Raw genomic sequence first — 14,309 nt, 5'->3', positions numbered from 1 at the left:
GGTTGACGATGGTATCAATCGAGAGTTCATCCGATCCGTCATCTCACCCATATATCTTGCAATGTTGTGGCATGCCCTAATGAGAATCGATTTGGTATTTTCGTCTTAGAGCGCTTTCAATAATTCCAATTAAGAGCTCCTCAAATGAGAATCCATTTCTCTTGGCTGTCGCAGGTAAAGGAGAATGGCCTGGAAGGAGGCCAGCAATAGGGTTCACCTACAAAGGCATGATTTCATGATGAATATCTTCGTTTGTAATCTGGTCCTGGTAATGAAACTCACCTCTAGTACATTAGGCACGGAGTCTGGCTTGTGGGAGCAAAATCTAATGTCGACACGCCCAGAATCCTGGCAGTTGAAGACATTCCATGTATCCAAAGCAACCTGACAGGCAGCTTTGATTTGAGGATCGGTCATGTCGTGAGTGTCATTATAGACCAACCGCTTATCTCCCTTGCTGGATTTGCTCGTTCTGCTAGCAAAGTCTAAAGACAGGTTGGAGCGGTAGCCGTTATTGTTGCTGTGGCTGGAAGGCGTCTGCCAGATGTGTTCTCTAATGCCAACCACCCGGCCGTACGAGCCTGTTCCCAAAATGCTCACCGTGAATTCCCGGCATGACAGAAAGGATTCCACCAAGATATCTTGACCCGGGAATTTGGATCTTAGTTTCTGCATCGCCAACTCCAACTCTGCAGGTTCGTTCACTTTGTTGAAGTTTTCGATTCCCTTGGACGATCCTTCGGTGACCGGCTTAACAAAGAGTGGATAAGATTGCAATGCTGTGGTGAATTTGGAGAAGCCCACCGCCCGCTCCAGGGCTGGGATCACCGAGAAGGGGGCATTCGGAATCTTATGATGGTCCAGGATGATCTGAGTTTCCATGCAATCGTTAGTCGACAAATGGTCTCTAGAAAAAAAAGAATGAAATTTATTTTTGCACGGTACCTTAGTGTTCGCTTTGTTCTGGCATAACGCCATCGTTGCCGCGTCGCTGAATGTGCAAGGGATTTGATATGCTTCCAGGAGTGCGGGAACTTGCGATTCTCTTGCTGATCCGCGAAAGCCTTGTGCCATATTGAACGCCAGGTCCCATTCCTTATTCTTACCGGCCGCTAGTTGCTGGACTAGCGACTGGATTCCTGGTACCAGAGTTACATAGTGGCCCAGCTTTTCGAGTGTGGTTAAGACGGCTTGGATTTCTCCATCGTGCGTGAGAGCCGCGCAGTGCTCTTCTGAATAACCGAGTCGGAGATAATTTGACCGTTGTTCGGAGATCAGAGCTATGTTGAGGCAGGGCACGTTCACTTTGGCCATCGTGTTGGTGAAAGAATATTAATTATTATTGGGCAAGGATAGATGGATCAGGACTGGAAGAAATCACTTTTAATTCCCGTAAAGGCCAAATTGAAAAAGGGAAAAAAGAAGAAAGAAAAAATATTTTCCCGGCAAAACAAAATACAATAGAAATAATGAGGCTAGCTGATCTGTAGATAATATAATATCGATGTAGAAACACCATGTGCTATTTAAATTGTTCATGTCATGCACTCACTAGGTTAGACAAAATAATCTATCTCAGTACGTCATGACTTGACACTACTGCTTTGCTTGTCTCATATGGTTATATAATTTTTTATTATATTTCATGTACGGATATTTACGGGTGTAACCCAAAGAGCTGGACATTTCATACTGCTGGTATAATCATAAAAGCAAATTATGACCCGACGTAATGTTTTGTCCTGATGGCGTCATCCCGTCCTTTCTGTGCTGCCTGGTTTGTGTAGTCGCCATCACCGTGATGTTACTTACCCAATCAACTTTGAAAAGCCTAGATTGTTCGCTCAAAGGTGTCAATAGCAACATGTCGTAAAGTTATTTTATGGAGCTAGCTAAACATATTTGAGACCAATCTCTCCTGAATCGAGGACTGATCGTTGGTATTTGGACTTCATATTGGGAGGAGTTTTATTGGGGTTGCCTCACGTGATGCCCGCACAGAGCCCACAGGCCTACGGAGGGGTTTCTTCCCTCCTGCAACTGCCTCACGGGAGTCAATTGCTCGCCTCTGCTGGTAGCTCGTCATCTCTCACGCAGTCAAGACTCGTTTTGTCCCTCCCACCTTCCCTCTGTACATAGAAACCATTGCAAATATACAGACACATTGCCTCCCTACAAGGGAGCGCGGATGGGCTCTATCTGACGCTACGGTCTAAGACCGCAGCGACAGGTGACCCGTCACGGCCAAACTATACACTTTCCTGGTCCCTCTTGACACACTCTTTTCTGATCATCTTTGTTATTCTCCTTTTTGATTCCGTTGCCTTTTGCTGGCCAGTAAATCCGGTGTATTTCCACAGCTATACAGAACATTTCTGATAATTTGTTTATTTCGGCCCACACTGCCGTTACTCGCAACTGCATGTATTCACTGCTCTGAAGCGGGGGCTTGTATGAGAGGAACGTCTCTTCACGGCTACGCAGCAGGGTCGAGAGGAGAACAAGGCCGGCGCGTGGTTGACTTCGACAACTAGCTCCACTGTCTTCAGCCTAGACCGAAGGGCTACAAATGACGAAAAGGGACGGTTCAGAAAATGATGAGTTGGTTGAAAAAGAAAGGAAAAGCAATTCACGGCTATGGGAGAAAAAGGCGTTTGCAACGATGCAAACCTGCCAAACACACTGCAGATAATTTCTTACGCCTTATGACTCGGACAGCCGATGATTAAAAGATGAATAGCAAAATAGTAATATCAAAAATTCCATTTTGGTTCAAAGCAGGGTAATAGACATGTACCAGAAATTTCAGACTTCCACCCTTCCACTCAGTCCAAAGCAACCAGAACCCTCATGTGGTTTATCATCTCTAACATCAAGAACACAGTCCTCCGTCATTGGTCTAAGCAGCGACTTTGATATTTACTGAATGGCTAGGCGTTCCATCCTTGAGAACGAAGAGCATGTAGTATCCAGGCAGAGCAATCCCTGGCTCAGCAGGAATTTCGAACGTGTACTTATTGTCCTCAGTCTGCGTCAAGTGGACGGCAATACGTCGCTGATCGGTGTTCACCGTGTGCGTGGAGGAGCCATAGCGGATTATCGACGCCCGAGAGTCGACTGGGCCGTCGGTGGTTATTTCGACAGACCCGCCAGGTTGGATCAGGCCCGTTGTCGCAGTCTTGATCTCGGGACGGTCACGAAGGGATCCATCAGTATTGAGCAGATACGCGGGTGTGTATATTTGACCGTCGAAATGATTGGCGTCACTATCTCCGCATAGACCACCACCGCCAGTAAAGACGGTACCATCTCGAAGCAATAGGGAGATGCTGTGATACACTCGGATGATGGAGCTTTTCTGCTGCTTAACCCAGGTGCCTCCTCTCTCATTATCGGGATCGGGAATGAACAACTCCGGGGTCATTTGAGGTTGGGTTTCATTGAATGGAAGTCCGACGGCCTGGCCACCGTTGACAAACACCGAGCCGTCCGGAAGGACAACGGAAGAGTGGAAGGTTCGCTCGTAGTTCATCCTGCCTCCTGCGTTTGGAAGGACAGAGGCACTTTCGTTGACTTTGTCGATGGTGATGATGGTGGCATTTTTGGTGGCCTCAAGAGTTTCATACCATGAGGAGCCACCAAAGGTAAGAATTTTACCTTGTTCATACATTACCGCATTTCCACACATGGCGTCCGCGTCACCCGTCCGATTTCCGGCAGAGGCAGTGGAGCCGTTACCCGATGTGCCGAACCAGTTCATTTGCACGCTGGGACCGGCTTGGAAAACGGAGCCATTCGTCCAACCAAATAGCCAGGCGTGGTTGTCTTGTCTGTATGTCCGTTGGTCTTGAGTGAACATTTTCGTTACATCTGCACCGTCGATTCTGGTCCAAGCTTCCGCTTTAGTATCATAGACCTCCCCGTTTTTGATGCCAACACCTCCCTGCCATGATCCTCCAATCAAGAAGATTCGCCCATCAGACAAGGTGATAGACGATTGATTTCCGCGAAAGACATTCAAGGGTCCTCCCCTGGACCAGTCACGAACGTTGGTGTTGTATGTGCTGGTCCCCCTTGCATCCTGCCCCCCAGATACGACGAACCTTCCATCCGCGTCAATCGAAAGACCCGAACAAAACATGTCATGCTGGGTATTGGTGATAGCGCGACGTGTCACCGACTGATTCTCGCCGTTCCAGGTAGCGGTTTGCGTCTTGCCTCCTCTGCCGCCAGTAGAGATATTATAACCCCAAGAAGACCAGGCAACCACCTCGCCAGAGTTTGCATCGATTGCACCGGCAACTGGAACGAGGGGAAAGTTGATAGTAGGGCCCCAGGTCCCGAGCGAAGTGTCAGGAGGAATGAAATCGGTTTCGTATACTTTGATATCTGCGATGGCAATTCCATTTGGAGCAGTTGCCGACAGTCGAACATATTGGGCCTTTTTTGGTTGGAATGCTGAGAGCTTCCGTGTTTGATCTGGCCACCAAGTTCCATATGCAACCAGGTCCCAATTTTCTTTGTCAAGGCTCAAAAAGATTTGGTGTTGTTCAATGAGAGTAGCCGCCTTGTCCTGTCTGGGGACCACAGTCAGGCCATTCACGGCAAATTCATTTGTTCCCAAGTCGATGGTGATATTATGGGAGGTGTCGGTGTAACTTTAGTAAAAGAAATCAAACGACATTGTTATTTGGTGTCTTCTGAATAGCAAAAGCCTAGAACAACCCATCATTTCAAATACCTCCAACCAAGCCGAGAATTTAAATCAGTTCGTTTTCAATGCGCCGGAGCAGCAGTGCAGAGAGGAAGCCAATGTTGGCCTCCTATGACGCAGTGAGTGCGCTTTGGTTGACTCGGCGTGTCACTGAATTTTGGGCTGATGAGTTTCCATGAACAGCCAACCAACACCGGGGTATAGATCCTTTATCACGGCTTCCTCCAGGCAACATTTTCTCTATCCGACAAAGAAGCAACACCTTCAGGTCACTACCAGCATCCCAAAAATTTCAAGAACCATGTCGTCTCTCATTGATCGCGCCAAAGTAAGCACATATGGACAGATGTTTACTAGTCCCGCTCCGTCGTAAATATCATCAATACTCACACATACGACCTAGGACACCATTGCCGAGAACTTTGGCGGCTCTTTCGACAAGCTCGCCTCTCACCAATTCTCCCTCGACAGCGACACACCCGACCTCTCGGGCAAAGTCGCTGTCGTGACGGGTGGCGCTGAGGGCGTCGGCTACGGTATCACACACACGCTTCTCAAGCACGGCGTCGCCAAGCTCTTCATCCTTTCCGTGTCCAAGGATGTTGTCAGCGGATCCAAGGAGGCTGTGGCCAGGGAAATGGACCAGGCGACGGCGAACCGCATCGTGTGGATGAAGTGTGACTTATCCGATTGGACTGGAGTCAAGGATGTGTCTGATAAAATAAAGAACTCGACGGACCGGCTGGATATCCTGGTCAACAACGCTGGGCGTGGCATCATGTCGTACGAGCTCACCGATTATGGCGTCGACAGACATATGGCGGTCAACCACATGGGCCACGTTGTTCTCACGTCGCACCTTCTGCCTTTGATGAAGAAGACAGCCGAGTCGACGGGCGGCGGCCACTCCAATTTCGTACGCATCGTCAACCTGGCGAGTAACATGCACCAGAGCGTGCCGGACGATCTGCAATTTGCGAGCCTCGACGAGCTCAACACGGACCTCGGGCCGAATCAGCAGTACGGACGGAGCAAGCTGGCAGGTATGTTGTACGCGCGGTACTTTGATTGTAAGGTGACCAAGAATGGACATCCCAACGTCTTGATGAATGCGACGCACCCGGGGTTTGTAAGCACAAAGATGAGTACCGAGGATATTCACGAGCCATACGTCAACCACAGAACAAAACTCTGCGACCACAGACAGCATGCTAATTTTCACCATCCGAAGCTATCCCCTCGCCGGGTACGGCATGTCTGTCGGCCTTGAACCGTTCAAGAAGAACCAATTCGAAGGCGCCATGAGCACCGTCTTTGCAGCCACCAAGATCACGGGGTCGGGGCAGTATATCTGTCCGCCCGCCGTACCCGAGCCGGGAAGTAAGGCGTCGCAGGCTAGCGGATCGGCTGATGGAGTTGACGCGCAAGGTGGTTATGGCCAAGACGCGGAGCGAGTCGGCGGGTCAAGGATGTCCAGTTGATGACCTCGTGTTACATTAGAGTCGTAAGAATTTTGGAAGATTTGTCTTGAGTTTATGCGCTGGTGTTGTTTCGAGGTATGAATTGACTCGTTATTTCAGAGGGATATATGAGCCTATATATACAACAATGAGCCAAGCTGATTTCCAATCAACTTGGTCGTATGTATAGACATTTCGGAGCAATCCGACCGTGCGGTTTGGTTCCTGATCTGCACCGGCTTCATATCACAAAAATTAGATATAGTAGCATTGGCTTTGATCGCTTTGTACAGCAGGACTATTGATTATTTGACAATTTATGATTTACTATTTAGTAGTGAGTTCGAGCGAAACTGGACATGAAAGTGCTAATAAAACTTTGGAGACGGCTAAGGCTTGCTTTTGTGCTATGTGAACTATACTAGTCAAACACGAGGATACCAAGGAGAAAAAGAAATTAGGAGTGATATAAGGTTATGCGCGAAGCATTTTGTCATATCATGGTTGAGCTTGACCGTCTCCATCTCGAGAGTTGGAATTCACGTTCCTGTTGACGGCTCTATCAGTCCTGGGAATGAATATCTTGGCCCTAGGAGCTCTCTTGCTCCCAGGGGCTTTAGTGCGTTGTCTGAGAGCATATGCGCCGCTTCTGGAAGCCATATAGCTCCCAGGAATCCCGACGTAGCTTCTGGGGTCTTGTACCCCCACCTCATGGAACCAAAGTCACGTTCCTGTTGACAGTTTCATTACCTCCTGGAACCTCAATTGCGGTTCCTGGGGCTATGGCTAAGCCTTTCCGGGAGTAATCGAATGACGCAGATTTGTGCGCAGGTCTGGTGAAGAGATCTTGTGAGGGGTTTCCGCGACCACAGAAGGCACGGCAGTGCCTTAAAGATCCAGAAGCAGGGTCCCAGGGGGGCGACAGCTCCCGGATCCAGCCAATGTGTTCCCAAAATCAGTTCGTGTTCAATCAGGATCGTATAGTGGAGTTCCCAGGGCTAGAACTCAGTTTCCTGGAAACAATAAATGGCCCCAGGAGCTAGATACGAGTTTCCAGAGAATAGACAGCTCCTATAATTGGTTTTGGCGTTTCAAGTATTCATATGTTTATCCCTAGAGTCAAATTAACCGTGTTTGTTGATTAAATATATACACGAGCTAAGACATGAAACAAACTGCGAATAGCATATCTAGGTGCATTAACATCTGGTACTTGCAAATATGAAACGAGCAGGTACTGCGGCATGCCTCATTCCATATTACGGCTGCTCTATTGCGACGAACATAGATCAGTAGAATGGCCGGCTGCTGCTGTGGGTAGCATAGTCGGCAAGGTTACGGGTTGCCTGTGAAAATTTGGATGTGTGTGTGTTGGGCTCTCATTCGCTTCGAGGATCTGAAAGCTCTTGATGCACCATGATGGTCCGCATATAATTTCTCCACGGGTTGCATATGCTTCATGTATAATCCTATAAAATGCGATCAGAGCCACCAGGAATTAACAACCTCTTTTCAGGAATGCGACGGAAGTTTTTGGTGGCCAACCAAGTCCAGAATTCATTGCTCAGACACGTAATAGGGACCCATCGAGATGAATAGCCTCACTACGTGCTTTCTCAAGCATCTATATATTGCAATCTTCCTACATGATCACAGGTACCACCCAAGAATATATCTCTTCAACTGGAAGACTGCACCCCGAATCTCGCATCACCCAGAACGCATTTGTACTTAATTTTCTCATCATGACCTGGAACCCTACTCATCTCCAACGGGTATTGAGCCAAGTTTTGGGCGATCCCCTGCACCGTGAACGGTGCATATAGATGACACCTGACGGAAATCACTGTCAAAACAGCGTGCCGATTGAGTCCCGGATAAATGGAGTATTGTGCTTTCAGCTGTTCCAAGGCCCTCCTTCCGCATACTCACCAGTGCAGAGGCTATCTTTGGCCGCAAAGCAATTGTTCTGTTTTGAGTGCAGACGCCACAGCCGTCGACCAAAAGTGTGGGCCAACCGAATTTTACGTTTATTGGATGCTCGCCTAGATCAACCCGAAAATGTCATGGTTCAATCGGAAACTCATGATTCGGCTCTTTTGGTACATCCATGGCCAAGCAGCATGTCCTACAGCGTTGGCGTGGCCATGTGTCCCGACGAGGCATCTAAAACCAGAAGAGACTGTCCAAAGGGGCAACTCTATCGACAAACCCCCGGGTACACTTAGGTTGGCTAGAGCCGTGGCGATCAGTCGTTCGGATATTTTCAAGACGACAACCCGCTTCAGTTGGGCTGTATCTATGACATGCCCCCAGTCACGACCATGAGGTTCACTGATAAAGAAAGTTGGTATTCGTGCATGACATATGACCACTTACGTTCCCTCACGACTGTCGCATGGTTCGCACAAAAGTGGCCACCCGAAGGCTCTTGTTCTGTCATAACCGAGCCGCCTAGCTCGTTGCTCTTCTCGCAGGCTCTGGAGCTGAAGATCAATTATTTTGAGTGTGCGCTGAGAATACTTTCGTGGCAAGTTGCAAATCGATCGAGATCTCTGTTTTCTCCTTTTTGTGACACATTATCTTCGTTGGGGGGCAGCTCTGGGGACGGGGCGGCTGATCGTTGTGTGCGCTCCGATTCAGAAGAGGCGGCAGATGGATCTGGGAGAAATTTTGATCGGCTGGGAAATAAGTCTTGGATTTGATGTTTAAGCTGCCGCTTCAGCCTTTGAAAACGAGAAATTAAATTTTTGAGGTATCTCCACATTTTCTTTGCGCTTTTGGTGTATAGAAAACTGAAAGAATGGTAGTTGTAGGAGATCGGTAGAATTGTTAGGTAACTATTATCTTCGAATAATCATGCGGAACGGGATTGAAGGGCATAGCCCCGGTCAAAAAGTTTCAGCGCCGCCGCCAGGGAGAAACATGGGTAGTGGTCTGTACGAGCGAGTGATATTCACTACTTCAACGTCTGTTGGTATGTGGCAATATTTGGAACGGAGATATCTAATATCTGCATCACCACTACTTTTCGGCATAAAATTGAGCAAATTCGGGGTGAGCAGCAGGTGAGATCGAGCGTCAATAGTTGAGGTAAACGTTGAGTTGAGTTACCCGCTCACTGACTCGTTTAAAAGCGATCGCACTCAGGTCAGGACGGTGGTATGTGGCAATAATATCAGACTGAATGCGACTGTCGACCTATAAAAGAATCGTGAATACGATCTTCTTGCATATAATTCCAAGGGTCACGATGGACCAACCCACTTCATCTTCCACGTGTGACCGGCCAGCCAAGAGACAGTGCCGGGTTTCCCAAGACCCAAAAGATGAGAACAAGTTGCAAAGCCACCTGCAGCAATCTTCAGATGCTGCAACCATAGAGGCTGAGGTCGGTCATACCCTCTTCGGTAGCAAACGAACAAGATCACTAACACTACATAGGTTCCAGTGCGTACACCCGGCTCCCTTGCGGCGGAGTTCACGAAGCTTCTACACTACAACGACGCCCTGGCTACACCAGCCCTCAATCTGCTCGACCTCTACTTTTGCCTGTGGAAATGCTACGTCGTCAAATCTGCCGAGAAGATACAACTCGAAGAAGAGCAACGACAGCTTCAAGAGTCAAATGAGTGGCTAGCAAGCAACAGCGACATCCTTTTACAGCTCTGCGGTGATCAGGCATTGATACTGTGGGATCGAAAGCGAGCAATTGGAGCACTGTGTAATGGCGTGGTTTCATCCTTGCAAGCGAGCGATATTCAAGTCTATCATGTTGATGGGCCTTGATGAAGTCTTAGTGTTGTCGAGCGCTCGTGAGGACAATGACTCCTGAATAGTTCTGCAACCTATTTACCTTCTGTCCTAAATATCACCCCTCTTTTTAAAACCTCACACCACAGCCCGTGAAGTTCAGTTGGATTTGGTGATGGGGTTTCAACGTTTCACGGCAGTTGATACACCAATCAGTTCGGTTTAGAGAACTTAGCATCTGACCATAAAGCTTCCCTAGTCTGCGATGAACTAGCGTTAGAAGAAAGAATAAATCCCTGCTCAGCCTGCGGCATTCTATTCCTCCCAACCCTCGTCAAATTGCTACTTTCTACACTTCTGTATTTTACCACTACCTTTCGACGGCGAGTCTTGAACCAAAATGCACGAATCGAACAAGAATGGTCTGTACCCGTTGTTTCAATGTTGTTTTGTGCTAATATTGGCAGACTGTGATTTGGATCTCGACCTTCACGCCATCTGGCAAGAGTGCTCTGGCATACCGACACCACCTCCCTGTCTCGCCACCGACTCCGAAAATTCTCGGCAGATTCTCTCGGATGAGGGTGAGACTGCAGGATATGAGACTTCAGGGTCGTTATTGATCGAAGGCCTTTTCTATCCCACTTACGACAAGTTGTCAGCCTTCAAGTGGACGGGTCCAGATCCTCTCTCCATTTCTACTCAGGCTAGCGACTTGTTCCCCTACATGTCAGCCTTTGCTTTCCCTAGAGACGTGCACTGGGTAGAGTTTTGACTAGTTCGATTTGACCGGAAATCTGGCGAGAGTATAGGAGAGCATCTGTTCTTCCTGCCCCGGGTTGAGACGGCCACGTGGAATCTCCGTCGGGTACGCGGACAGTTGCTAGATACGATCTCCTGGCATGAATTTGGCGCCATAGACACTAGCTCCCGACTGTCCCTTTGGCCTCGAATGGAACCCCTACCACATCCCACTCACTTGACCCTTCCTTCGCCAGTTGCGATACCCACGACGGTATCCCTTGATCCGAGGTTTTTTGTGCATAACATACTGGATAGCTACAAGTGAGATCGGTCCATAAATTGCGTTGTTATTCAACATTTTCCAGTGACCATAAATTGAATGGGAGGGTATTCCAAGCACCAGATTTTGCAAATACTTAGAAATAAAAGATGCTTTCCGAGCAGCAGTTCTACTTGATTTGCAAAGCCAACTGTAGTATGTCTATGCTGAAATGGGACACATCGCCTCGAATAGACAGTCCTTCACCCTTCTCTTGCGTCGTTTAAGGGCCCTGCGAGATTGAGGCTGGAGGGGTGATTCAAGTCATCGAGTACGCTAACCAGCCTCCCCCGGGATAATTCCAATGCCTGCTCAAAGAAGCGCAGCCGGAATAGCTGCTTGTCGCAACGAACCTGAAGACCGTCCCTCTTCTTTCTCAGCTGCGCACCAGCTTCCTTCAAAACAAGGTTGCCCTGCTCAAGCTTCTCGCCATCGATGTGCTTTGACACGCACGACTCCCATAGATGTCGATAGATTCCGACAAGTCGAGCTGCTGGAAAGGCGAACTTGGGATCGTCGCGTTCGAGGTCGGCTAGCACCTTCAAGATCGGTTGAAATGGCTCGGTCGCCAGGGTGTGCCTTCTATCTGCTTCCTGCTGCAAAGGAGAGGGCTGCAATGGTCAGCAAAGGCGTTTGAAAGCCGAATCGTTTCACTTACCAATGGGACATGGTCAGAACTTTCCTGTGATTTGTCTTTCTCACCAAGGATGGGCGATTCACTGGGCTGCTGATCTCCTTCCTTTTCCTGGTGTGGTGAGCTGTTCGGGGCATCCATTTTGTCCTCAAGAGAAAGTCATGAGTCTGGTTAATACAATTTCTATCGATCCTTAGTGTCTCTTATAAACTATGCAGACGCAGGTGTTTATGGGCTGGGTTTTACAATCACCACAACAGTCAATCGAAGTAGTCAAGTTGTGACTAGAGTTGTCTTACTTTTCAGCGGACTATTGACTGTTTATTCAACAATAGGGATAGTCGGTCGTGAAAACTGATCAAGCCTCACTGTGTTGATAGCCAGAGATCAACTCTTGTTGAGGATGTATATTTCAATCAGAAACCTCTCTCCCTTTCGTTGAACGCCTCATAAATCCGACGAATCGAATATTGTAGAACTTATCATCATTAAACAAAGAAATTCAAAAGGGAAACAAAACAAAAAAAATTTCAAGTTCGAAAATTGAGTGTTGACAACGTGTGGCCAAGCTTCAACGGTTTGACAGTTTGAGCACGACCTCGCTTTCTGCAAGACCCATAGCTCTACGCAACCGACACCACATTAAAGCGAGGCTAGGGAAAAAGTCCATGACTTCGAGTATGAAACTGTAGGCGCCTTTCAGTGATTCAACGTTGAATCGCCCGCGGATGAGGTATCAAAACACGAAATATAAGCCTGTCATTGCGGATTGCATAGCACTCAGTGCCTCATTTTAGCGAGACGTGAAGGATTGGACGGTGAGCCAACGTTTCTTGACCAACTCAACATTGTTTCTCAACACCAATTTTTATTGACTCTCTCTCGCTGAGCATATAAAGCATTAAAAAATGTCGCTGCACATAGTTGCGGTAGAAAGAAGACGTGGGTTTAAACAGGCCTCAATTTAGAGGTGTCCGCCAACGCGTTCTACCAAGCAGCGCACGTAGCACGTAGGCGAAAGGATGACCCGAGAAGCCTATAAAGACGTCCTCTATCCCCGGCATTTTGTTCTACAATTCAATCACTTGACTACGCAAGGTCGAGCAGGTATGTGTCTGAGTCACTTGATAAGTTCTCTCCTTTGACCCAGAATTGAATTTCCTCTGTACTGAAATTTATAGGATACATCGAGGATTAACAAGCCAGACAGTGCCTGAGAGAGATGTCTTCCCAGCAGATCCACTGTGCCAACCAGCCAGCCGACCAAGGAGACAAGACTTGGCTGGCGGTCCAAGTGCCTATGCGAAGATGTCTCTCCGCCGCAGCAGTAGACTGAGCTGATCTACTTTACAGCCCCTATGTATATCCCCGAGGCAAAAGCGCGAACATGCGCGTCGCTGGTATGTGAATCTCAGTCTAACCTGTCTGGAATTCTACTGATCCCGAAGACGATGCGATTGTAATAGAACCGAAATTCGACCACAATGCACGAGCGCAAGGACCGCAACTCTTTGCCGTCCCTTCGTCCCCAGTGTTGGCCACCAGAACATGTGAGTCATAGATTTTTTTCGCCGATCGACAGGCTAATGAATGACAGTGGAACATTGACATCGCACCAGATGCCCCCGACGCTACAGCATCCCGTTGGTGCCAAATAAAAAAGCCATGGCCTAGACCCAATCCTTAGACCCGACGGTTTAAACCACGCAACATACCACAGATGAGCAACAAACCAGAGGAACGGGCCAATATCAGGTACGCACATTCGATTGCGAGGCTCGCTGCATGGAAGCTTGAGATGTCCATTCTTTCTGATGATGTTGTTGTTGTTCAGAGGTATAAAATGAGTTGTTCTTCCAGAGGAATATATGAGCCTATATATACAGCAATGAGCCAAGTTGATTGGAAATCAACTTGGGTTGTCCATATTGATACCTCGGACTTAATTCCGACGGTGCGGCTTGGTTCCTGATCTGCACCAGCCTCATGTCACAACAGATGTGAGTGATTATCGCGTCCTCTCCTGCACTATATCATATATTTATGCAAATTTTTGTGCTCCAAAACACGAAGACCATCACTGATTTTGATGCCATTGTACATAAGAGCAGCCCATCGCCACCCATGAAATCTCCTTGTGGGTAGCCCTTATCGACGGATCGGGAATAAGACCAAGGGGCAGCAGTACGACGCGTGCTCCATCGCGCCTTCGCCCTCACCGCCTTCACTCCATGAATGGCGGAGTGTCTGCCCGTCCGCATTGCGAAACGTTCATCGATCACGACTATATGATTGCTTGTGCCTGGTGAAGTTGTCACGGCCTATGCCGCCCGAGAGAATGCGCGTTGCGCCACAGCCCGGCCTGTCTGGAGCAACGGCCGGAGAGTGCGACGAACCAAACTACAACATGGCATAAATCGTGTGGATTGTTTTGCCGAAGAGGGTTGTAAGTGATTTGTTTGGCAAGTTCATATGACCACGAAGCTCACTGATCGTCTCGTCTCAAGCGTACACAGCGTGCCCTCTGCAAACTCTATGAACAGGTAAGTCATAACAGCTCGTCCAAGTGGTAAGCCTTGCTGACTCGTATCGTACAACAGGACGCCCTCATTTTCTCTGCTCGAGCTCCCCTATACCGATGCGATCGCATGCTGTCTATCCGTTCCATTTGACTACTCGTGGCAT

At 48.3% G+C, this 14,309-nt stretch overlaps 3 protein-coding genes across 3 annotated transcripts; 1 reads left to right on the top strand and 2 right to left on the bottom strand.

The window, feature by feature from the left end:
• Positions 1-76: 76 nt before the first annotated feature.
• N7506_005469 (D-alanine--D-alanine ligase family protein) lies at positions 77-1,314 on the bottom strand (the record flags this gene model as incomplete). Its single annotated transcript, XM_056954763.1, has 3 exons — positions 77-217; positions 283-870; positions 946-1,314. The coding sequence occupies 3 exons, from the start codon at positions 1,312-1,314 to the stop codon at positions 77-79; spliced, it is 1,098 nt and encodes a 365-aa protein (XP_056813652.1).
• Positions 1,315-2,899: 1,585 nt separating this feature from the next.
• Positions 2,900-4,684, bottom strand: N7506_005468 (uncharacterized protein; the record flags this gene model as incomplete). Its single annotated transcript, XM_056954762.1, has 2 exons — positions 2,900-4,658; positions 4,680-4,684. The coding sequence occupies 2 exons, from the start codon at positions 4,682-4,684 to the stop codon at positions 2,900-2,902; spliced, it is 1,764 nt and encodes a 587-aa protein (XP_056813651.1).
• A 331-nt stretch (positions 4,685-5,015) lies between these two features.
• N7506_005467 (retinol dehydrogenase 12) lies at positions 5,016-6,195 on the top strand (the record flags this gene model as incomplete). Its single annotated transcript, XM_056954761.1, has 3 exons — positions 5,016-5,042; positions 5,118-5,839; positions 5,922-6,195. The coding sequence occupies 3 exons, from the start codon at positions 5,016-5,018 to the stop codon at positions 6,193-6,195; spliced, it is 1,023 nt and encodes a 340-aa protein (XP_056813650.1).
• Positions 6,196-14,309: the final 8,114 nt, after the last annotated feature.

This window comes from Penicillium brevicompactum (genome assembly GCF_028827555.1).
Source record: "Penicillium brevicompactum strain IBT 35665 chromosome Unknown utg000003l_segment0_segment0, whole genome shotgun sequence".
NCBI lineage: Eukaryota > Fungi > Ascomycota > Eurotiomycetes > Eurotiales > Aspergillaceae > Penicillium > Penicillium brevicompactum.
Note: the sequence above shows the minus strand (reverse complement) of the source record. Positions and strands in the feature narration are given on the sequence as shown.